This window comes from Staurois parvus, unplaced genomic scaffold (genome assembly GCF_062004578.1).
Source record: "Staurois parvus isolate SC_StPar_1 unplaced genomic scaffold, SC_StPar_1.0 ptg000102l, whole genome shotgun sequence".
In the NCBI taxonomy this organism is placed as follows: Eukaryota; Metazoa; Chordata; class Amphibia; order Anura; family Ranidae; genus Staurois; species Staurois parvus.
Genome location: NW_028317898.1, coordinates 2,281,837 through 2,308,213, shown reverse-complemented (window position 1 = coordinate 2,308,213; position 26,377 = coordinate 2,281,837). Strand labels below are relative to the sequence as shown.

Genomic DNA, 26,377 nt, shown 5'->3' with positions numbered 1-26,377 from the left:
GATGACCAGTACCCTCCATGATACCCATTCTAAATTGGGGGCCCTGTGGTGGTCTTATGCTCTTCCTACTCTGCATCCAACTAGTCTGGGTATTCCCAGTTAACCTCTCTTGTCCTTTAATCTGTGGGCACTCCTCTCTCCTTGCCTTACCTTTGTCTCCTGTTTCCTATTCTCTTCTTGTCCACATCTTCTGCCCCCTCCCTAGTCCCTGGGTTACAGGACTCAGGTACCCAGTGTTGATCTCAGGCTCACACCGGAGGGTCATTGTTGCCTAACAGATTTAAACTTTGTTTTATTTTTTATATTAACATTGCAATTTTACAATACGCCTTATTGTTTGTATCCCCTATGTGGGAGTACTATTGTTGTATTTTCTCTTCTGCTTTTTTCAATAAAAAATATTGTATCATCAAAATGTTTTTACTCACAATTCACACACCTTTAAAGTGTTACTAAACCTAGGACCCTGTATTCCCTATATGTGGTCTCCCACAGTACACAGAACATGGAAATGCAATTATTTTAGTAAATATAAACTGATAAATTCCTTTTCTCATCAGCAGTTAGAGCAGTCTTGTGACTTCTGTCAGTGTCCAGCAGAGCACTGGTTAAAGCTTGTAGGAGGAGTTTTGTCTAGGAGGATGCAGAACCCCTGACCTATGTCTGGGCAGTGCTGATTGGGCCTGTGCTGATTACATGCACTCTCCCAAGAATTAAGAAAAAAAACTTCTCTAGCAATACACACCAAACTGAGCATGTGCAGTGTCTCCACGATATGTGTTATCAGGAGATAATTGGGGAGCACTGAAAGAAGGGAAGGATCACAGAAGTCAGGATCAAACAGCCTTTTTTGCACAATGCAGAGGATTAATCCCTTAAGTTCCACAGTGAGTATAACAAGCATGATTTACTGCATATACAGACTGATTTTACTGTTGTGGATTTAGTAACACTTTAACTCAGGATTCACCCATTTTCACAAAAGATTCTAATAAAAAATGGATAAAAATTGTGGAAATCCTTTATGAAAACATTAATAGGGGCCCTTTTACACTGATTGGTTTTTGATCAGTTTTTCAGTTTAACAAAAAGTGGAAGAAAAATGCATGAAAAATATATCCCTTTCAATCCTGTGGAACTCTTTCCACTGGTCAGTTGCATTTCAGTTGCATTTCTAACAGTCCCGCTTGCTGCATTTTAGGTGTGTGTTTAAATTGCACCTCCCCATTGAAATGAATGTAAAATGCATCAAAAACACACCCAGTGTTTTTTGAGTCACATATCCATGTTTCACAGGTGCATGTCGATGTTGGGCAACCAGAAAAGGCACCAGAAACGTGGATAAAAATGCATATACATTTTTACCAGACGTGCATCTTGTTTTATTACAATTCATTTTTTTGGATGAAAATGCTATTTTGGGAGATTCGGATGTATCCAAATCTCCAATGGACATAGTAACAAATGTCAATAAATGAGAAAAAAGTTATAATGAAATTATCATTACACCAGTCAATATTGTCCAATCAGCTCATGCCATTTCTCTAGTGTCTGAAAATATTGTATTCTTCTGATTTGAATTCATCCGATTCGATAATATATTGAATATTTTTATTATTATACAAGATTTATATAGCGGCAACAGTTTACGCAGTGCTTTACAATATGAAGGGAGGCAATACAGCAAAATCCAAAAATCCACCTGGACCAACGAATAGACCAAACGAATTCTGAAAACAAATCCGTTCAACTTAACAAATATGATGAAACACAATGTTTCAATGACCAAATGCATCCGAAACAAAGCGAAACAAAAATTTCCAGAGTGCACGTCTAGTTTTTACCATTTTTTCAATGGAGCAGTATGAAAGTAGCCGAAACAGAGCCCTTTGCGTTTTGAACATTGATCATACTTAAAGTGTTACTAAACCCACAACAGTAAAATCAGTCTGTATATGCAGTAAAGCATGCTTGTTATACTCACTGTGGAACCTAAGGGGTTAATCCTCCGCATTGTGTAAAAATGCTGTTTGTTTCTGTCTTCTCTGATCCTCCCCTTCTTCCAGTGGCCCCCTCTTATCTCCTGATAAGTCATATTGTGTGGAGATACTCTGCCCATGCTCAGTTTGGTGTGTATTGCTACAGGGTTTTTTTTTCTTGGGAGAGTGCATGTGATCAGCACAGGGCCAATAAGACAGCGGTCAGGGGTTCTGCATCCTCCTAGAGCATAAAGAAAACTCCTCCTACAAGCTTTAACATGTGCTCTGCTGAACACTGATAGAAATCACAAGACTGCTCCAAGTGCTGATGAGAAAAGGTATTTAGCATTTTATATTTGCTAAAATAATTGCATTTCCATGTTGTGTGTACTGTGGGAGACCAGATATAGTGAATGTAGAGTCATGGGTTTAGTAACACTTTAACCACTTGCCTACAGGGCACTTATACCCCCTTCCTGCCCAGGCCAATTTCCAGCTTTCAGCGCTGTCACACTTTGACTGACAATTGCGTGGTCATGCAGCACTGTACCCATATGAAATTTTTTGCATTTTTTGAGACAGATAGAGCTTTCTTTTGGTGGTATTTAATCACCTCTGGGATTTTTATTTTTTCTTAAACAAACCAAAAACCACTAAAGATTTTGAAAAAAAAAAGTTTTTTCTTAGTTTTTGTTATACAATTTGTAAATAAGTGATTTTTCTCCTTCACTGATGTGCGCTAATGAGGCTGCAGTGATGGGCACTGATAGGCTGCACTGATGGACACTGATAGGTGGCACTGATGGACACTGATAAGGAGGCACTGGTAGGTTGCACTGATGGGCATTGACAGGCATCACTGATGGGCACTGAAAGGCAGCACTGATACATAACACTGATAGCCGGCAATGATAGGCAGCACTGACTGGCACTGTTATGTGGCACTGACTGGCACTGTTATGTGGCACTGACTGGCACTGATAGGTGGCACTGACTGGCACTGATAGGCGACACTCACTGGCACTGATAGGTGGCACTGATTGGCATTGATAGGTGGCACTGACTGGCACTGATGGGAGACATTGAAAGGCAGCTCAGATGGGCACTGATATGTGGCACTGATGGGCACTGACAGGTGGCACTTCTGGGGCCACACTGATCATCAGGGCAAACTGATCATCAGTGCCCTGATGATCAGTGTACATGTCCCCTCCGCGGAAAGCCGATTACCGGCTCTCTTCTCCTCTCGAGCTCTCAGCGTGACAGCTCGAGAGGAGAGAAATGCCGATAACCAGCATTTCCGTGTTCACATGTGATCAGCTGTGATTGGACACAGCTGATCACATGACCGAGCCGACATCTTCGACTCTTTCCGTGATCCGCTGTGTCCGAGGGACACAGTGCACCGGCGATCGCCGTGCTGCGCGCTCCCTGAGCCACGCGCTCCCTGAGCCGCGCATGCGCAGTGAGAATGGTAGCACGTCATACGACATCCTATCAGAACGAGAGAACCACCTTGCGCCCGTCGTATTACTATAGGGCAGGCGGAAGGTGGTTAAAGTTGTATGAATCGTGAGTAAAAACATTTTTCTGATACAATATTTTTTATTGAAAAAAGCAGAAGAGAAAATACAACAATAGTACTCCCACATAGGGGATACTTTAAGGTGACCCTAGTCCTATAGGTGTCACTCTTAACCCTTTCCCACCCAGCCTCAGCATCCCATTGATACGATCTGTGATTGGCTGTCACAGTGGTCACATGATCAGGAACTAATCCTGCAGCCTCTTGAGCTTCTGTCATTGACAGCTCGGTCACTGTCCTGGCTAAAGGTTCATGTACACTGCAGCTGAAAAACTCCCGTTTAGGAGCTTTTCTGCATTTTTTTCAGCAACCCCTGAACTCTCCCTAATGTTTTCCTATGTGTCCATTGTGTATCGTCGTTTACAGGCAGTTGATTTTACAGTCGGGTTTTTTTTAATGCACCAAACTTGCGTTCAGGAGTAGATTTTATCAGCATTTCAAATGCCAAATGCTTGTGAACGCGTGTAAACATGGCTAACCGCGTTTATAAGCATTTGCATTAAGAAGCGTTTTTTAACTGTCCCATGTCCAAATGCTGTCCAGAGCATTTTTTCATCATCAGAAATGCATGCAAAGTGTTTTCCATGTATTCAAATGGACCCGGTACACCAGCGCAATCAGTTCCAGGTTTTTTGTGAAGGAGAAAATGGTAGAATGTGCTGCATTATGTTCATGATGGGATCCATAGTGAATACAACCAGAAAAGACAGCTAATCTCAACACATACGGCTCTCCCTGCTTCTGCTCTCTCTATTCCTCTCAAAATGTCTGAAATAGTTAATTTTTTACTGTTTTTCAGTGCATTCTGGGCATTTGGGAAGGTCTCCTGGGGTTAGCTTTAAAAAAACGCTTCTAAATGCAAACGCGCAGAAACGCGGTTTAGCCGTTCTTTAACCTACGTTTTAAAGCAGTCAGTTTCCATCGTTCAGAAGTGTTTTCCAAACATCCCGTGTACATGGAGCCTAAGTACAGATGACTCTGCTGCCCATTGACGCATAGATGTGCTGCACATGTGCATTACCTGGGCATCAAGAGCTTTCCATTTTGCTAATGCCCCTTGCTAGGACCGCAGAAAAAGGAGATTCACCCAAAAGCTGGTCCTTAAAATGTAACTGTTAGTGCAAATAAAAATATGTCACGGCCATTCCTCCACACGACTCGTACAAAGCCCCGCATCGCATGTCCCATCGTAGAAGTGAGGCTGAGCGTAGTCACCCATTGTCTGCCTGTACACAGCGCTCCGCGTTCCCCAGCCCGGTGGAATGCTGCCCCCACTGGCCTGTCCTGCTAAGTGCAGCTCCTGGAGAAAGTGGAGGGGCGGAGATCACGGTCCGGTGAGGGGCGTGGCAAGGGGCGGTCCAGGCTGTAGGTTTTGTATGCTTTGCCTTTATCCCAGGGGGAGCCTGAAACTCTCACATTCCTGGCATAGCACAGCTAGAGAGAGCGAGAGAGCAGGCCGGCCACTGCCATCAGCCAGCACTCAGTGTGATCAGAGCGCTCCGAGAGAACACAGCCTGAGCCCCGCACTGAGCACTGCACCGGGGACTTGTCACATGCTGGGGCCCCATCCGATATGACCTGGTGAGTGCCACTGACATCCTCATCACCGCTGCATGCCTGTCACTGGGCTCCCATCCTGGATGCAGGGACACGTGTGCTGCCCACCGATCCCTACACCTAGGCACCTCCATAGCTCTGCCCTTGTACAGTACAACACGGGGCACATTGGAGAGGGATCGTACAACTAGGACATGTATTTATTCATAGGTGACCCGACTACCCCATACTCGGCATTTACTGATACAGTCATCACATGTGCAACAATGTATACATACAAGGTGCACACCATGCTTCATATCTGTGTATTGCTCAGGACATATGTTAGTGTGAGGATTTAGAAGTATGTTCATGGTCACCCAATAGAAGGACTCCCCAATATCTATATATATTTACACACGATTTTGTGTGTCCATGTACTTGTATAGTATATATTTCTATATTATGTTTAATGACTGTGTGGGTCTACATACATATACAGTATGCATTTCTAAATTATGTATACACCAATGTCTATATGAGTCTCTCCCCCTCTCTCTTTTATATATATATTTTTTATTATTATTATAATACAGGATTTATATAGTGCAAACAGTTTGCGCAGCGCTTTACAATATAAGAGAGACAGTACAATTTCAATACATTTCGTACAGATATATATATATATATAATTATGTGTGTTCATATACTTGTATAGCAAATATTTCTGTGATTTTGCATGTGTCTGTATACATAGACAGCATTCATTTCTATATGATTTCGTATCTCTGTTTCCTCTTGTATAAAATTGTATTGTAACTGTAATGTCTACCCTCATTTTATGAAGTGCTGTGCAAACTGTTGGCGCTATATAAATCCTGTATAATAATTATTATATATATATATATACACACATAGCATGCCTTTTCATATATAATGTATACTCCAATGTGCATGAATGTTTATATACATATAAAGCATACATTTCTATATTATAAATACTGCAATGTGTGTGTATGTTTATCTACATATATGGTACACATTTCTATATGATTTTTTTATATATATATATATATATATATTTATACACATATATATATATATATATAGGCATTTCTATATTATGTATACTCCAATGTGCACATGTGCCTATATACATATATAACAGGTACTTCATTATCTGTTGGATCTGGAATTCCTGCTACTGCCCCTGCTTTGGTTAACAGGCAGGACTGGGCAATTGCTGACATATAGCTTTTTATCAGAGTGCTCTGTGTGCTTGTTGTCCTCGTAAAAGTGTTTATATGGCATTGTATATGTAGCTAGTCACTTGGCGTGCTTTTCGTTTTATGGTCTGCCTGGATAGGGTTAAGCATGGCGCATTCTTGAATGGGAAGATATGCAGGTGTTTGGTCACCCCTGGCAATGGCGGAGGAATTCAGTGGGGTATTTTTTGTTATTGTTCTTGTTTTTAGCACAAGCTTTTGTACACTTGTGGCAGGGCTACAATCCAAAAAGAATGTCAATTGCAACACAAAGGGCCTGGTGATGTCACATCTTAGATATTTGTGAGGTGGTAACATCTCCTACGCCGTGGAAAAAAAAATAGTCTTTGTGCGTTAAGCGAGCAAAGAAAGCCACAGGTTTGTGGCCAATAAAGTCATCCTGTAAATATGTAATATGCAGCAATTTGTAGAATGTGGAAAGTCATGTATATTTAGGCCACAGCTTCTAATTGGTGGCAATGTAGTGGTACAAAGGTTGCAGTACAAATCTGAAAACCTGATAGGTTTGCTTGTAAAGAAAAGGAAAAATGTTGTTTTTGCAGACTATGTAGTGCTTGTAGAATTCCCACAACTCCAGCTCATTGAAGTCCACATTGCTGTGTGAATCTCTTTTCAACTTCAACTAATATCTGGCTTTCAATGGGAGGGCTCCAAAACAGAAGCTGCAGGGGGGCATACCAGAGAAATACTGGACTTTATCTACTTAGAAAGAGGAGGGAAACATTCCAATCATTAATACAGCCCCCTCCTCCTCCTAAAAACAAAACAGGGCAAAGTCTTACCTTTCCAGGTTGCTGTGAAACAGCAGGAGTTGAGGGACAAGAGCAGTAGAAAGGTATGTGCAATTAACCACAACAAGGTGCCATCAAGGTCAGTCCTTTCATGTCAATTTCAGTTGAATACTCACTAATAATCAAGATCCTTCAGCCTTAAGCTACATACAAGGAAGTCTCTGATCTTATCTAGTCCTTTTCACCTTTTTGAAAAGCATTTTTTGAGAGGAAAAAAAAAACATAAAGAAAGAAATGTGAATTGTTTTCTTTAAGATGTGACCAGTGATGGTAGGTCTATACGTATCATCTCATCACAATAAATATCCTTAAACTTGTATTCCTTTTCCTTTACAGGCTTCTCACAGCAGTTCCATAGATCAGAAGATTTGGAGGAGGATTATTGTCCAGTGTTGATAGCTCATCATCCTTGGTGGGATTATTTCTTTTTTGAGCAAGGATGAGAACAGCAGAGGATTCGTCTGGAACAGTTCTTCATCGTCTTATCCAGGAGCAGCTGAGATATGGAAATTTGAGTGAAAATCGTACCTTGTTAGCAATTCAGCAACAGGCCTTACGGGCTGGAGGGGGCAGCGGAAGCCCCAGATCATCCCTGGAAAGCCTTGAACAGGAGGAGATGCAGGGTAGCCCTTCTACAAGACAGGAGCCTCAAGGGCAGGAACACCATTGTGACCATATTTACCTGGAGAATCCTATGTATAAAGCTCATGAGTACCACCATAAAGGTGAGGAGCTTCCAACCTATGAAGAAGCCAAAGCTGCCTTGTCTCAATACTATGCAGCTCAAAATATCCAGAAGGTAGAACATGCTCCAATACGCCAAGATCAGTCACTCATGGAGCTGAAGCATGGCCATGTTAGGTCTTTGAGTGAAAGGTTGTTGCAAATGTCTCTAGAACGCAATGGTGCTAAACCGCAAAACCTTATGACATCCTCTCATAGCTTTCCCCAGCTTCCAAGGCAGTACCAGCTTTCAGTAGCTCGTGGACAACAGGAAGAAGGAATGCAGTATAGGAATGCTCCTCCTGATTACCCAAGTTACAACCAACCTGACCCTAATCTCAGTGGTTATGTTTCAGAGCAGAGACGCTATTCAGGAGACCTCCCTCTGTACCATCAGCATGAAATCAGGTAAGCACAGATACCTAAACCATCATTATTATGTCTCTACAGAACACTCTAATGTGCAGGAGAGGAGCATTTTGACAGATTGTGTATCTTTTAAAGTCTAGGTTTGTTCTGGCATCCATTAATTTAAATAAATACATGTACAACAAAAAAGTCCAAAGTCACAATTTTGGTCAATTCATATATTTGACATTGTTACATGTTTCAGACTTTGACTTCTTTTCATTGTTAAATTCCTTTGGACAGCAAAGATATTTTAAAATTTTGTATGGCTGTTAATTGGCCATTTCTGAAAGTGTCCAGCCTGCTGAAAAAGTTCTGCCGCTAGCAGTTTCATTGTATGCTACCTACGCATTATTGTAAGTAAACTGGAGTCCTAATCCTACAGTCTATATTAAGCATTTCAGGAAAGAGCAGATAACAAGCAGAAAGAATTTTTCTCTTCAGTCCTACACATAGAGATGTTTTTACGCACGTAGTAGGTATGCCATAGTATTAATAGCTGCCTTAAATGGGGGTGTAGAGAATCCCTTTTAACTCTGGTGTGTTTGACTTTTAAGAGATCCCTGACAATAAACATTGGTCTGGCTAGGTTGCAACAATTCTGTATTGTTCACGCAGGAAGAGATAGACAGAGACAGGAAGTGGCTCCATAAGTCAGTGGGGGAAGATAATGGTTAAGAAAAATGTCCAGTCTCACAATGAAAGAATCTGTTCCCATGTTAATTCTTGTTACCCCTTTGGCAGCAACAACATCCATTAACGGAAATACCAGTTCCATTGTGATAGGACATCATCAATTCCTAAAGTTCTAGGCAGCTGAGTCTAAAAGGATGGCCTGTGAGACTGGCTTCAGGCAGCCCACCTAACCCTAATATCTTCCTTCCAGACATTGGAATCTAGAATGGAATTTGGATTATAAGGTGTGGATACTGGATAAGCCAGATTGATAGTGTTTACAGGAAGTTCTTTTACTTATTGATTTGCTATGCCCCTGATCAATATAAATTCCAGCTTTAACATTCACAATCATGTAGAAAGTGTAAAGGTTTAGTAGAGAGACCTTGTCTTGTATGATCTCGTATTGGTTATTTTTAGAAGTTAGTGCATTGTTTTTGGATGTGTGCCTGATGCTTCTGAATACTGATTTAGAATGATAGATGTTCCAGTAGTGTAGAGAGTGCAAGACTGCACAAGCCCTGCATTCAGCTCTAAAGTTAATCTTTCAATAAGTGTTATAAAATGTGTCCAATGTACACCTAAGCATGTTGGTTCATTTGAGGCTTTAAGAACCATCAGTCATCATTTTTATATTCCATGATAAAACAGCACCTTATTATTGCTTTGAGACTTCTGCTTGTGATATCTAAACATAAGCATTCATTTGTTTCTTGTAGGCCGATGCCAGATCCAAATCTACACTATGGGCAGATGGCACCTTTTAATGCAGCAGGTACACACATGGCACGAATGGATGCTCTACTGCGAGAGAATGAAAAGTTACGCCGGGAGCTTGAGAGTTACAGCGAGAAAGCAGTGAGGATCCAGAAGGTAAGCGAAAAGGACCTTTGTGGATATGGAAGTAGAGGGGTGCAAAATGTATATAGCAACCAATCACATTCAAGCTGGCTTTGTTCCATAGAGGGCTCTGATTTGTTGATCTGAGCAAGCTATGTCCATTTCCTTACCCTTGTTTAAAACACACTTCTGTATTAATATGACAGCACTGATAACTAAATAAATGTACTGAAGCGACAGTCAATCTTCAGTGTAGTAAAAGAGATGTATATATAAAAACAGAGTTTTGTAGAGACTAAGGGTGTTCATTAGGAATGGATGGCAAGTGCAGCAGGTATCTCAGTTGGAATTTAGCAGCTGCCTCTCCTACACACAGTCTCAACCCATAAACATTGGAAAACACAGTTCCTTTTAACAAACAGGGTATTGTAGTAGGTTTCCCAGCTGGTCAGAGAGGGTGGGATGTCTTTCGTTTTTTGTCATCTCTTTCACTTTCTTTGCAACCCCCCTTCCCTATAGTCTCCCCTTTAACAGCTGTGAGGGATCTTTGCACAATGGACTGGCTATGAGACATTTGTTGGAGGCACACGTAGAGCTCAGGGCCGCTGACAGTTGCTCGGGTTTTGTGTTCTGCTTGAGCTGACCTGATGCGGCATCAATGAGCCATTGTGTAGGGATGAAAAGGTGGCTGTGTTAGTAAGGCCTTGGCTGTAAGAAATAGGGAGGGGGGGGGTCCAGCCTTTAGCAAATGTGCAATCCAGACAAGCAGGTGGCATTGAATCTGCAGACAGTGTTTAAATGTAAGCAATACCATAGCTTAGCATGGCATTTGCCAGAGTTGAAAAAAAAATCAACTGAAAGAATCTTGCTTGAATACGTACACATTTTTGGTTACGAAAATGATGTGAATTATCTCAAGCAGTCAGCTGTGACTACAATAGATATATACTGGTCCTTGACATTTATGTACATAGGACCTTATTTATAATGATGTTCTTACTAAGCTGTGGATTTTTCTCACCACATTTTGTTAATGTGTGACAATTAAGCTAAGTGTGATGATTTGTTGCAAGAAATGGGGCTTATTTAATAGCAAGATGCAAATAGCAACAGCGTTCTATGTTTTATGGCAGCTTAACAAAATTAAGTTTCATCAGGTTATTGTAGATACAAAAATTCTGATCTGTAAATTACTTTTTTTTGTATTACTGTACACTCTGTTTTGCATTATATACATATATTTTCTTTGTTATTAAATAAACTATTTTATGCTGTGCTATCATCATTCCGATAATCTTGACATTCACTTTATGATTTTGTAGCTGGAAACTGAAATTCAGCGAATTTCTGAAGCTTATGAAAATCTCATGAAAGCTTCCTCGAAGCGGGAGTCCCTTGAGAATGCCATGAGGACCAAGATGGAAGGAGAGATGAGGCGCATGCAGGACTTCAACCGTGACCTAAGAGGTGAGGGATCTCAAGCAAAGTGAAGGAGCTTTTACAACAATAGCATGCTGTGGTGAAGCTATCAATCAGTGTTAGCCTTTTACAACAGATATTAGGCTTAAGTGAGTGGACTCTGTCTTCTAAGAGCATCAAGGTCTTAAACAACCATGTAGCAGGAGATATCAGACAGCAGGGGCTCAGGGACAACAATAGAGCTTTTCTGACAAAACTCATTAACCTATATAGCTCTTCAGCATGATTTTAATTGCAATCTCTTGAAATAATTTCTAAAATAAAACATCCCAGAACACTGCTAAATGCAGATTTAAGACAGGTTATTTTGAAAGCAGGCCACATCAGTAGAGTGAGCCGAAAAATAATTTGTCCCTCTTATTAGGAAAGGAATGTTTGATAGCACTGTGGGATCTCAAATGGAATGAGATTGTAATTTTGTGAACCTATCCTGTTAACATTTCCTATTGTCTTTTTGTTTAGAACGGCTGGAAACTGCAAACAGACAGTTAGCTGCCCGGAATGTGGAGCAGAGGGAAGACAGTCAAGGAACAGTGTCCAAACTGCTTGCTCAGTGTAAGTTAATATACTTGAGACTAGACTACTAAGTGGGCCAGTAAATCCACATAAATACAATAAGAGGTTCACAACATTCAGAACCATTTATTTAAAGTTTATGCTAACATATTGCAGCATACATATAATAAGTATTTTCAGTATAGATCATATTATTGTAGGCTATCGACCATCATAAGCTGCTCTACGTTGCAATAACTCAACATGACTCTTCTTGTATATCACCAAATTTTGTTCCCCACTATAAAAGTTTTTTTCTTTAATGTTTTGAGCTGGGATAGGTCTTCCAATTTTGCGAATAATTTCATAAATGTTAAAAATAGTTCTGTATTATTTAATAATTCTTTCGTTTGAGGCTACATGTTTAGGTTTAGAAATCATTTAACCATAGAGTTCTCAACTATTTAAAAAAAAATACATATTTTCTCAACAAATATAAGAGATTATTTTCAACTTGTGGTGTGATTGACCCTACCAGTCAAAATACACAGTTAAAATGAGTAATACTGGGTTCATCGGACTTGATAAACAAACATCTTTTTAGCCTGAGCTATGTACGTGGGATTTGACCTAACGCACCTTTAAGGATGCTGGGGAGGTGTGTCTATTCTCTGCTTCCTGAAGAAAAGATTATGTTGCTTTAGCAAACAAACAGAGTTCAATGTGACCTGAATTCTTCACATTCCAGTAGCCTATCTGCCCAGCCCCCTCCTTTTCTCCGCACAAGGAGGGAAGAGGAGTGCATGAAAAATAAATAAGACATTTGCACTGCATGGGTTAACAGGATAGGAATTTTTGTTTACTGTGCATAATACAATAGAAAAAAACCCAAGAAAGCAAAATGTGTATTATTTACACATAATTCTATAATCATTAATGACTAAATTCGTTTATTGCACACATTATCTTCTATGCCGGAAAATTGTAGAAATATTGCAGAACATTTTGTGGCTTTACCTTTAACTAGGCATCGTCAACACTTCTTATATATGCTGGTAATACAAAGGTATGCTAATGAAACTCGGTTAATTTAGCATAAGAAAACAGACAGATGTTGGAAAGGACTGATCTTCTGACCAGACATACAGGTGCTCCAAGCCACTCATTAGGCTTGGGTTTCTGATTCCTTTGGATGCTTTCCTGAGAAAAATCTACACTCAGTTAAGGCATATTATTCCTGATCCCTTATACATACAGCCACAATAAACTGGTGTTCTAGTGCATTTCCTTGCTGGGATAGTTGGAACCACCACCAGGAAGAACTGGTCCTACCAGGATATACATCCTTGAGCTGTCATGTTCCAACTATCTGACTGCTCCAAGCCTGGGAACCTGAATGTTTGCTTAACCTTTTCATGGAACAGTACAGGAGCAGTCAAGTTTAACATACTTTAAGAAACGCTCTTGTTTAGGTCATTCCACAAACACACAAAGCTCATGCAAACATCTCCAAATCTCATAGGGCTCTTGGTTATGTACACAGCTTATCATACTGAAAGGGTCCCGTCTCAGTGTTTGCTGATCATTTAGAACCTCACTGGTCTTTTCTTTGTGATTAGAAGTGAAGTTTTTTTGAAAGCATCTTTCCAAAACTCTTTAGGCATATAATGACTAGTCTGTTTGCAGCCGTTTTGTATTTGTTTCTTGGGTGTATGTTTGTTTCTGCAATGATCTTCCCACCAGAAACAGCTTCCAAGCTTCAATCTTAAACTGAAATCTGCTGCACTCACTATAAATAAGTAATGACCTTGACCTATAAATTCACTAGGAACAGCTAATATGCAAGTTGAGTGTGGCTGCACAGAATAGCTGACAGGTGTACTTTAAGATGTGAAGCGATGTTGAAATGAAACCTAAAGCATGTGCGGCGAGGAATGCTAGCTGACATAGTAAAGATACTGTGATACTCCATGTCCATTCTCCAAATTTGTTTCCAATCAAGGACTGTACTAGCAAGTTAGGAGCAAATAAGGACATTCTATCTAAAAAGTATATGTGCCTACAGAAGTACAAAGTTATAGATGACCTTTCTGTTCTTCCTTGCAGGCCGTGAACAGCAGCTAGAGAAAGAGAAGCTAGAGAGAGAGATTTTCCTCTTGCGAAGTGCCAATGATGACCAGCGCCGAAGGGCAGAGCTTCTGGAAAAGGCTTTGAGTAATGCCCAGTCCACAGCCGCTCGCACTGAGGATGAGCTGCGCAAGAAGAGGGCGTATGTGGAAAAAGTGGAAAGACTACAGCAGGCATTAAGCCAGCTTCAGGCTGCCTGCGAAAAGAGGGAACAGCTGGAATTGCGCCTGCGGACGAGATTGGAGCAGGAGTTGAAAAACCTAAGGGCTCAGCAGGTGAGTTTTATGCCACTGCTAGGTATGATATGTTTATTGTATGTTCTGTAATCCACGTGACTCTAAACAAAAGGAAAACTCATTCCAATAACTCTTCCAACAGAGACAACCAGTGTCACAAAATGGAAGCCATTCTCCGGAAGTCTCTGTCCAGGTTCTTTCTGAGCAACTGAGGGAGAAGGAAGAAAGGATATTGGCTTTGGAGGCTGACATGACCAAGTGGGAACAGAAGTATTTGGAAGAACGCACTATGCGCCAATTTGCCATGGATGCTGCAGCCACTGCAGCAGCTCAGAGAGACACTACCATTATCAACCACTCACCTCGCCATTCGCCAAACAATAGCTTCAATGAGGACCTGTTAATAGTCAGCCACAGGCACCAAGAAATGGAGAACAGGTAGGTCTGATCCACTTCCTTCTGTAAAACTGTTGAATTTATTCTAGCTTTGTGCTCCTACAGTCTATTTTTCTTTTCTAACCTACGTGTTCTGTTGTTCTGTTACCAGAATCAAAGCTCTACATGCACAGATACTGGAGAAGGATGCAGTCATTAAAGTCTTACAGCAACGTAAACCTCACCAGGGCCCCCTGCGACCTGCTAAGTCAGTGCCTTCCATATTCACTCCATCTGTGCCAAGCCCAAACTTAGCAGCTGTTGAAAGACAAGTGAACAATACATCACAAGGAGTACCAGGTGATTACAGCAGATTATGTCAAATGAGATGGATAACGTATTAGAGTTTTTATGATGTACTTTCAGCAATACTTATTTGGTCTTCTTTCTCATGTCTTTCAGTATGTAAATCACCATCTGCCAACATGACCACCATGCCTGTTCACGCCAAACATGGCAGCAAAGATGGTAGCACTCAGACAGAGTATTCAACAGACCCAATAAGTGTGACAGACTGTATTCTGGACAGGAATACCTCGTCTTCACTAGGTAAGGGCCACATCTTGGTTGTGTGCTGTACCCACAGATGTTTGGGTTGTAATTGTTCTTGTCTGAAAGAGTTGTTTTTGCTACTCGCAGTAGCAGTCTTCCTTCTACTTATACTTACACTGGAGTGACATTTAGAACTTGATTGTTTTTTTTTTATGAGCAAGGTCTCTTTCTGCCAGTGGATCAGCCTGCTTAGTGAGGAATCTGTCTGCTGATCCCCACTGAGCAGGTGGGTGACAGGCCCATGTCCGCTCTGCTTATGCAGAGCAGACACAGCTTGCTTTCCTCTATGGGCAGTCAGATGTAAACAGACTGTCTGTCCCTTTACATCCAACTGTCATCTGAGATGGATGAGGAACAGATCCCCATCTGTCTGTTTTTAGCGGAACGAATGCAGGCAGATGTAAAAAGACAGATGTCCGTTTACATCCGCTGATCCATACATATGGATGGTCCAATCAGGTCTGTCTGAAAAACTGACACAGACCCGATCAGCCCACCCATGTGTAAGGGGTCTAACACAGGAAAGTTTACCCAACATGATGTCTATAAAGGCAATAAATTAGGCATTTCTTTGCTTTTTTGTTTTTGAGAAAACTTGAGAACCCTGGTTTTCATCAAAACCGGTGGCTGTAGTATTAGTATTATGACTTTTCACATTTATACCAGAAATGGCAGTTCTCACAAAACAGCATTTGGATTAAGAGCTGTAGGTATGTTTGGACCACACATTAATTCAGAGAAATATAAAACATGTCAGTAAGCATTGCATTTTCTCCCTTCAAATACTGCCCCTGGGTACCAGCTCATCACTAATTCCTGGCTAAAACAAGTCTGGATGATGTGTAGGTAGGACGAGTGCCTCTTCTTCACCTAGTGAGCGCCTACTGAGCGAGGCTGATGTTCATAGGATGTTTCGCAATGGCAGGAGCTGCACTCGCTCACCTCCCCTCCCCCAGGCTGAGCCCGTGCCGAGCCCTGCATAGCTGAGAGCTTTCTCCTCACACAATCCCTGCCAAGGCTTGGCCTCCCTTGGTGATGACTAATCTCAATGAATCTCAACTATGCAGCTGGGAACAGAATGCAGGTGTGAGGCCAAGAGACTGAGAGGAAGGGGGAAGGGAGCATAGCTAGTGTATGAAAGAAAGATCATGGAATTAATTGAGAGCTAACATATGCCATACTGCAGTACAGTGGCACAAACTGATCACATGTTCAAAGAAATAAATATTTTAGATCCCATTTATGTAATGGGGGCTACGTAAATAGTACTGTTAACAACTCCCTACCAACCAGATTTTCATAGCCATGTATAGTCAGTAATGGAAATCGATAAGAAGATAAGTGATTAATAGCTAATGGAATAAACTCCAATATTTTTTCACTTCTTTTACTGGTATTCAGAAATTTTTTGCAGGAAAATTTAACAACATTTAGGTCCCCAAATGGATTTCTGTCTCAGCAGGCAAAATCTAACCTTTTCAGAGTAGCTCCATGTTTAAAGAAATGTTGGAAGCCTTTTGGCCGACTCATATTTCCCACTACCCGAGTTGCTCAACCACCGCCATACTTTCACATCACCATTTGCTTCTTTCTGAGAAGATGCAGTATATCTGCTTACCATCCAAAGCCACAGGCATCTCTGGAATGTCCTCCCCCTCAACCAATGAAAACGGGCCATTGTGACCCCACATACTCCTTTTAGGATGTCGACACATAGTAGACCAATGTAAATGCCCAGAAGCGCTCGATGCATCATTCTGTCTGTCTATCACAGGCAGTGATACAAGCTTTCAGATTACAAGCAGACGCACTGTCTATACTTGTTATAGTTCATTGTGTGGAATTCACTCATTTTTACTGTATGTGTCCACATACTGACTGGTCACATGATTGCTTCATCATTTATACATTCAAAGGCCTTTGTGAAGGCTGAATCAGAAAAAAAATAACGCGGGTGCAGATCTACAGCTAGGCACATAATCCAGTCATGCAGAAACAATTTACTATGAGCCTGACAGGATGCTAAGAGACTTTATATTAATGTCTATCAGTCTGCTGCCATTCCTATGTTGGCATCTCAAATATTACAATATAGTGTGTGTCAAATGCATATGAAATGATAGCACTGCATGTAATTAACACATCAGTTTAATACTTTGAATTATTCTTATCGTTTTACTATGACCAGTTTGTTATTGTGATTGAGTATTACAGCCGTTAAGACATCAAGCATTCAACTGAAATCTTACTAATGTGGAAGTCAAATACCTTAGCATGATATTTAAATACTTAATATGAACTTTGTTTGATGAATATTGTGACATAAACATGTTTAAAACTAAACACATTGGTCCTGATTCATCATTCACCATTCTGCAATGACGTACAATACTACATAACACTTAAGGTGCCCTAGAGGACACATTAACATGCTTTAAGCACATGTTAGGGCTCCATAAATGATATTGCAGCATATTAATTCTATACCATTCAGGCCTATGCTTTAAATAGGGAGCTTATTGCCTTATAACCAATCACTTTAAGTCTGCCCTAAAACAGTAACCACCAGAATGTAGCTACTATAGGTGATCCCTCCTCCTGCCTTTACTGCAGTTATAACGTGACCAATTTTACATTTGCATGGGATCTACCATTTACCCATTTTCTTTTTCTTTTTTACAGAAACAGTGTCCTCCACTAAAAGCTCCAATGTTTCTGAAATGGTTGAGATCCTTATCTGAGCTGTCCGTGCCTGGGGCTATACCCTCAAACTTGAGAAAGTCTTACATGGTCAAGATTTGTTGATGGTCGGACAACTGAAGTCTACAGGCAAAGGATGCCGTGTTCAGTCTGTACCAATAAGGTGCTCCTGGAGTTGGAACAAGGCCATTGTAAAGCTGGATATGTATAATTCAGAACTCAGATGAACTTTATACGTTGTCCAGCACACCAGTCTGAGCTGTTGATAAAAATGGAGGTGACTGGAAGACTTGATGACCTTCTTAGATATCTCCACCAAACAGATGCCATCGACGCTTGCCAACATCAATTAATGTGATTAAAGTGGTTTTGGAATGTGAAAGCTTAGACTTAATACTTGGATTCACATGGACATGTTCTGGGGGAAGAAGATTGTGGCTAATTTTTGGCTTTGGAGAGCCAAGTCCAACCCTTTTTGCTGCTAGAAATACCTACAGAAAACTGTAGGGGTTTGAAGTGGTTTAAAGTTACCGGACTCTTGTCCCAAACATTTTTCATGTAAATACTTATGTGTTTATTTTTATAACACCTTGCATTGTTACTATTTATGGACAACACAACTGTATTGTTGTCTCAACCCCAGATCTGTGTTTTGACGTTTTAACAAAACACAAGCTTATAAAATTGAAATTGGACTATTCAAGACAACCATATGGCCTCATCTTTTAAAAAAGTGGTGTGGAAGGGTTACCCATAGCAACAAATGAGACAGGGCTTTCAAATATTTTGAATCCTTCTGACTGCTATGGGATGATTTTTGTAATTTACCACCTTTTTTATAGTTGTTTTTGTGATGTTTTTACTTCACAGAGGCTCATAAGTAGTAGGCAAAGCAATATATTTATCCCTCTCCACAAAATCCTATATTGTATTTATTTTGTATTTTAATGTTCTACCCCCTCCGTCCTTGTCCCTTCTTGTATACTGCTGTTGCTGGCCAACAACGGTTATTGTTCAGCTTGGTTCCTGCGTGTTTACAAAATTAGATCAACATTAAATTGCTTTAAGCAATTTACTAAAGATTTTTTTCTTTAGAAGTGGTCGCCCCTTTCTATGCCCTGTATTTGCCAGGCAAGGAAAGATAATATTTTCTCTGTTTGACAAAAGTAATGGGTTACAAATGTAATATATATTTTTTTGTATGTGTTATTTCTGCCTATCTGCGCTGTGAAAGTCTGTGTTCTATTCCAAAGATGTATGAATCCGATATATATATTTTCTGTGAGTTTACTTAAGTTATCGAAAGTATTTAAAGATGTAAGCGTGGCTGTTGTGTCTTAATATTATTCTGCTTTATTATATGCTGCCCGGATGCGATCTGGCACTGCTGTTGCAGACCAGAATTTTGTAATTTTAAATATAAAATTAATAAATAAGATTTAAAATTATGTTTTGTGTGATCAGTGACTTTTTATATTGGATACTTACATAATAGCTATAATTAAACATGTCAGATTATACCTTTAATTCTAATAAAGTTCACAAGATTCTAATAGCTTGGTCAAGACAGTAATAAATCTAGCTTGTCAGGAAATTATGAAAATACAGTATTTTGTCTGATAAGACCTTTTTCATTCAGCTTTATGTGGAATTAGTTTGTTAGGGCTTTTATAGGAGCTTTTTTTGTATTGTAGGTATAGTAAATTTTTGTATTTTTGTTATTGTAGGTATAGTAAATTTTTTCAGACTGCATTAGTTATTAAAGTAAATATTACAAATTTATGGCAAGACTGTAGCTTTCAGTAAATACTGAAACTAGTGAAGGTTTTTTCTTTACACCAGGCTGCCGACGCAGGTAGTATATAGTGGAAGTTAGTGGTTTGATACCTTAAATTAAAGTGGAGCTACACTGTATCTGAGCGCCACAAAGCAAAAAACACTATTTAGTTCATTTTTAGTATTTAAAGCAAACTCACCCAGCTATCCATGTCTCCATGACACTCCCTAGCATTTAATACAGGTACTTGTATAGCTCCGTCAATTTACGAATCGCTTTACATATATATTGTACATTCACATCAGTCCCTAACCCTCAAGGGGCGTACAATCTAAGGTCCCTAACTTACATTCATACATACACATACTAGGGCCAATTTAGACAGGAGCCAATTAACATACCAGCATGTCTTTGGAGTGTGGGAGGAAACAGGAGTACCCGGAAGAAACCCATGCAGGCACAGGGAGAACATGTAAACTCCAGGCAGGTGGTGCCATGGATTTGAACCAATGATTGTAGTACTGCCAGGTGGAAGTGCTAACCATTTAGCCACTGTGCTGCATTTCTGACCATGGCCATCTTGAGCAAAGGCAGATGATTCATGTAGCATTTACTTCCAGGAATCCATCTGCCCTTAGCTCAGGCATGCAGACAGGTAGATGTGCTTAGCTGAGAAAGCCCCTCCTCTTCTCCTGAAGACTCCTGGGATGTATGAAATCATTTTCGTAGGCCTGTAAACCAGGAAGTAGCTGAAGAAATGTAAAAAAAAACTTCTCACTGAGCCAACAATCAACATCACATCTGACCTGACAATTCTAATCCGACCGGTAGCCATGGGAAAATAGCTCCATTTATTAGTAATACCATAATAATGCATAAGACCCAATGGGGTTGATTTACTAAAACTGGCGAGTGCAAAATATGGTGCAGCTTTTAAATGCAGCTTGTTCAATTAAGCTTTGAGGAAAAAAAATGGAAGCTGATTGGTTTCTATGCACAGCTGCACCAGATTTTGCACTCTCCAATTTTAGTAAATGAAATATATGTATTCTAAATAAAGCAGTAATAATGGCAAAGGTGTTATGGAAAAATAGGACTACCAGGTGTCCCCAAGAACAAAGGGAGATACATGTTGACATCCCTGGGGAACAGTAGGTTGACTATTTGTGAATAGGGGGGGGGTCTGTGCCAGAGCATTACAAGCATGAGAAGCAACATGGCTGCCACCACTAATATCTTTAAAGTAATAGCTAATGCAAAATATAGGTGCTTTTAGAACATGGCAGACTAGAAGTACCAGAGCTTAGTACCACTATAAGGCCCCTTCTATATGGGGGGAGGGGGGGTTCCAAGGAGTCTGCTTGATCAGCACAGACACAGCCCACTCTCCTTTGTGGGCGGTCAGATGTAGACGGTCCGCCTGCCCATTTACACCTGACTGCATTATAATCTGATCCGTCTGTTTTTAGTGGATTGGATGAAAACGGGTGGGTCCACCTAAAAACTGACAGGTGGACCTGATCAGTCTGCCCATGTGAAAGGGGCCTTAGAAGTTACATGGCCGCCATCGCTTACTACATGTTTACAAATGATAAGTGCAGTCAGGACATGGTTAGTGGTGGTCAACTGGAGAATTATAGAGAGTCTCAAGTGCAGCGTTGGACATCTACAGAGGTCAGCACAATAGCTGCACATTTTTGCATCTCAGTGGCAAAAAATTCTGGTTCTGCCTCATTTTTTTGCAAAGAACACTGACAAATTTGGAGTACAATAATGTAAATATTGGTGTCAGTGAATACAATAATAACCCCCAACATTCACAGCAGTGAGTACAGTAATAACCCCCTTAACATTGGTGTCAGTGGATGCAATAATAACTCCCAGCATTGGTTTCAGTGGATGCACTGATAACCCCCAGAGTTGGTGTCAGTGGATACAATGATAACCCCCAGCATTGGTATCAGTGGATGCAACAATAATCTCCAGAACTGGTACCAGTGGATGCAATATTAACCTCTAGCACTGTGCTAGTGAACACAGTAATAACCCCCTTCCTGCATTCGTATCGATGAACTCAATGTTCATTGACGCCAATGCAATACACAGTGTATTGCAATGCACACTGACAAATTTGGAGTACAATAACTTAAATATTGGTGTCAGTGAATGCAATAATAACCCCCAACAATGATGGCAGTGAGTACAGTAATAACCCCCCTAACATTGGTGTCAGTGAATGCAATAATAACCCCTAGCACTGATGTAATTAAATGCAATAATTTCCACCAGAATTGGTATCACTGGATACAAAAATAACCCCCAGCATTGGTGGTCATGACAATGAATATTACCCCCTCCTCATTGATGGTGAGAGTTTACCCCCCTCCCTACCACCCCACCCAATATTGGAAGTTTGTGGCATTAACAGTTAACCCCCAACCCTCATGATCAGTTACCCATCACATGATCCTGTGCCGCTCTCCCATTCCCTAGGCCAGGAGTATACCTGTACTGTGGACGGAGATGATTCCACCCACAGTACAATCTTTCTGTGAGTGCTGGTGTTGGAACAAGGAGTGTTCCTGTGTCTGGCACCCCACTGCTACATGGTGCCTACAGCCCACAGACATGCTGTGCACCAGGGGGATTGAGGTACCAGAGCTGAGTGCCACCATAAAAAATAACATACAGTAGTTGCCACCACTAATAACCTTCGCTCCTATGTTTACCTGTCAGACCAGCAGTCATGTTCATCGGGTGGAATTTTTTTTTTTCTTTTTTAGTTCGGGTCTGCGTTTTTTTTTTTTTTAATAAAGGACTTGTCAAAAACTGTTGTGTTTTTATTAACTCTCTCAGCACTTTTCGGTGAATAAGTATTCATTCACATAGAAAGGAGGCCGGGATCTGGGGGTCCCTTGTTAAATTCCATCCCCACAAGCACCAGGCAAGGGTTGTGGAGAAGAGGCCCTTGTCCCCATCAACATGGGAACAAGGTGCTTTGGGGGAGCTCCTCCTGCCCCAAAGCACCCCCCCATGTTGAGGGCATGTACCCTGGTATGGTTGGGGGGGGTGCTCGCTCATCCCCCCCTTTCCTACTCTGAATGCTCTGATAAGGGTCTGGTATGGATTTTAGGGGGATACTACTCCATTTTTTTTCTAATTTTGGCATAGGTATTCCCTTGAAATCTGTACCAGAACCAAAGGGCCACACTGGTTTTTTTTTTTTTTTGCTTTTTAATTGCTGGCAATTATTTTCTTTACATTCAACTGTCAGTGGGTAAACCTGCTGACAGCTGATGAGTCGTCGGTTGTTAAGGACACGCTGACCGGCTCACCTGCCTGCTCCTGAACAACCAGCTATTCTTCACACAGAATTCGGATCGGTCAATCAATTTTCGACTGATTCGAATTATTACAAAAATTTGGAATTTGTTAGAAAATTAATAAAGTAAATAAAACTAAACGAAACCAAACGTATTCCAAAACAAATCAACAAAACGAAAAAAGTAGCATAACAAATCCATCCAAACAAAACTAAACACATTTTTCAGTTCTGCACATGTCTAATGATTTAGTTAAGTATGTCCTAACAAGCTAACCACAGAAGAGAGGCCCTGAATGGACTTAAAGGATAAGTTCACCTTTGGGAACATGTCACATCTTCCACTCATTTTTAGGGTGGAACATGTAACATGTTCCCAATGCTACAGCTGCTGCCCCCTCCCCCCCCCCTCCCCTGTGACAACAGTATGGGGAGAAGTTCCCAGTACAAGCTGTCAGTTTTTAAAAACAGCATGGCCATTCGGGGCTCTGCTCACACGGCCGTGTCATTCATTCACAGAGATTTGTGAATGAACTACAAGTCCTGACATCCTTTGCGGCTGTCAGCTTGTACTTCTTAATGAACTAGGGCCCTCCTAACCCTCTTGTATTGAACTGTATTGTTTCTGTATTGTCTCCCTTTATATTATAAAGCGCTGAGCAAACTGTTGGTGCTATATATAATAATAACTACAATGGCGCTGTGGAGCGCCATGGTAGTTAATTGATTCTTCCTGTCAGTGTATATGCTTTCCCATACGGGATGTACAGGTAAACATATTTACTGACAGGTATGCAGGAGACCTGCATGGCACCAGTGATCTGATGCTTGCTGGTGCAATGCTTTACAAGCTTCTGCAACAAAAAATAATAAATACCCCTTTTTTGTTAGCTGCAAAAAAATGTGCATTTTTTTTTTGTCAAATGGTGAACTTATCCTCTAAAGTCAATTAATGTAAACCTGACATAAATTTAATGTTTGTTTTTTTAATTAGAATGGGAAAGGATTAGAACCACTGAGAGTTTTTTGCCATCTTCTATACTTCTTATTGTGTCAGTAGAACAGGCAGTAGAAGAAAATCTCCACAGACAGAAATACAACTTTGACAGAGGAAAGTTGTTTGTTTTCCACGAACAAATTTTTAGCTTTTTTTTGCAATAATTTTTATTAAACATTATGTTGCAGTGTAACTAAAAAATAAAAAAAAAATTAATTTATGTTCATTTTAAAAGACACTAACAGGAAAAGTGTAATTCTGGTCATCAGTTACATCATAAGTAGTGCCTGTAAAATTAATACTGTATTTTTGACTAAGTGTGGTAGTCACAGAACATAATAGCAACAAAATCAGGAGTAAAAATACATGAGAAGAAAAAAGCGGAATGTTAGCCCGTGATTTTACTCCAGTTATGCATCTGTAGTGCACAGACCCCAGATAGGTCCCACTACTTGTCCCAAGTTCTATTCCCTAGTCAGTGCAAGCAGCCAGGCACACGGTAGCTTCCCAGTCTCACAAGAGCCAGGCGGAAAGTGCTTTTTTTAGATTTATTGCTTAGTAAACTTGGGTAGATTGCAGGGTGAGCCTTGGAATACTCCATAACTAGTACAAAAAAGGTATTGGACACGCTCTAAGTATGTACTAAGTCTTGAGCTGGCAGCTTGAATTAGCTTTCCCAAACATTGGCAAGGACAGTCTCTAGAACCTTTTCAGGCTTGTGCCCACTTTGCCCTGGGATCCTCTGTGGACTTCCTTCAACTGCATTCAGGAGCTCTGGACATGGGCCCCTTAGCTCTAACTGGAGCTGGGACCCAGATAGCCTCTTCTAATCTTCAGCTAGGTGCCCTCAGCCTGGGTCTCTTCCCACAGGACAAAGACCTTGCTTTTTGAAGCCCAGCCTATTTATGCACACCTCAGCCCCCTGCTGGTTATTCTTCCTGCCAGAGATTGGCTATATGAAGATATAAGTGAGGGTCTGCCTCCTCCACCCACTAAATTCTGGATCTTTACCAGAATTCAGGGGAAAGCAGCAGAGCCTGCAACCAGCAGAGCCCAGAACAGCTAAAAGCAATCAAACTTTGCTCCACTGTGTACAGGGGAGCCAAAAACTAAATTTACCTCAGTCACCAACCTACCTAGGAGGGTATTACACATCAATTAAAATAATTCAAGTTTCCTTGTACTGTATGTTATATGCGGGTTGCCACTTCTGATTTTTCAGTTTGCCTGTTTGTACTGCCTGCACACTAAACCACAGCGTTCTAGTGCGCAGGGAGCTGTGCATTTCAGCTGCAGAGAGTCGACAGTAGGGGGTGGTGTGATGTGCTCTTCAGCACATCACACAGATCACTTTCTTTTGTCAACTTTATTGGAAGTGCACAAAATGACACTTCATTCATGTCACTGCACAGCAGTATGGTGTGTTGTGCTGTATAGTGGTATGCGATGCCTTCCTCTACTCTGAGATAAAATTCAGCGTGTCTGCATTTCATCACACCTCACTGCACCACACCTCCGGGCTGTGTTGCAGTGTGAATAGGACACATAGAAAACTACTGTTTTCTGTGTGTCCTAGCAATTATCTACATTTATCCAGTGCAGTAAAATGCAGGTCACCACAGTATGTCTGAACAGGGCCTGAGTAAAGTCAGAAATTCTTACCTGTTATCAGACTATCGCCTACTCTGCCCACTATTAGGCGATCTCTGAAGACCTATCTCTTCAAGGAAGCCTATCCTGCCTTCAGCTAATAATGGCATCTTCTACTCCTCCTATCAGTCCATCCCTCACAATTATTACCTTTTGTACCACCAGCCCTTTCCTCTTAGATTGTAAGCTCCAAGGTGCAGGGCCCTCCTAACCTTGTATTGAACTGTATCATTGCTGTATTGTCTCCCGTTATATTGTAAAGCGCTGAGCAATCTGTTGGCGCTATATAAATCCTGTATAATAATATTAATAATAACCTGTAAAATTATTCAAAGTCTCCTTTAAATTTTATTTTTAAGTGCAGTTAGTATAATAACCTGAATCTGCCATTATACTATCTATTTATTTATTATTATTTATTTTGTCAATTTACACTGCGCTTTACATATATATTGTACATTCACATCAGTCCCTAACCCTTGATGGGCGTACAATCTAAGGTCCCTAACTCACATTCATACATACACATATTAGGGCCAATTTAGACAGGATCCAATTAACCTACCAACATGTCTTTGGAGTGTGGGAGGAAATTGGAGTAACCGGAGGAAACCCACGCAGGCACAGGGAGAACATGCAAACTCCAGGCAGGTGGTGCCATGGCTGTGATTTGAACCAACAACCCTAATACTGCCAGACTATCTTCCTGTAATACCCTGTACAGCAGTCTAGAAGAGGGAGGGCAGAGCACAAAACATAAAGACAGGACTATTGGTATAATGTT

At 40.8% G+C, this 26,377-nt stretch overlaps 1 protein-coding gene across 1 annotated transcript; it reads left to right on the top strand.

Moving 5' to 3' along the window:
* The first annotated feature begins 4,961 nt into the window (after positions 1–4,961).
* On the top strand, positions 4,962–19,295 carry AMOTL2 (angiomotin like 2). The gene is made up of 10 exons (XM_089671228.1): positions 4,962–5,145; positions 7,514–8,308; positions 9,703–9,856; positions 11,146–11,290; positions 11,765–11,857; positions 13,904–14,199; positions 14,303–14,598; positions 14,708–14,895; positions 14,998–15,144; positions 17,830–19,295. Exons 2-10 carry the CDS (start codon positions 7,617–7,619, stop codon positions 17,886–17,888), a joined length of 2,070 nt encoding a protein of 689 aa, XP_089527354.1. The 5' UTR covers positions 4,962–5,145; positions 7,514–7,616; the 3' UTR covers positions 17,889–19,295.
* Positions 19,296–26,377: the final 7,082 nt, after the last annotated feature.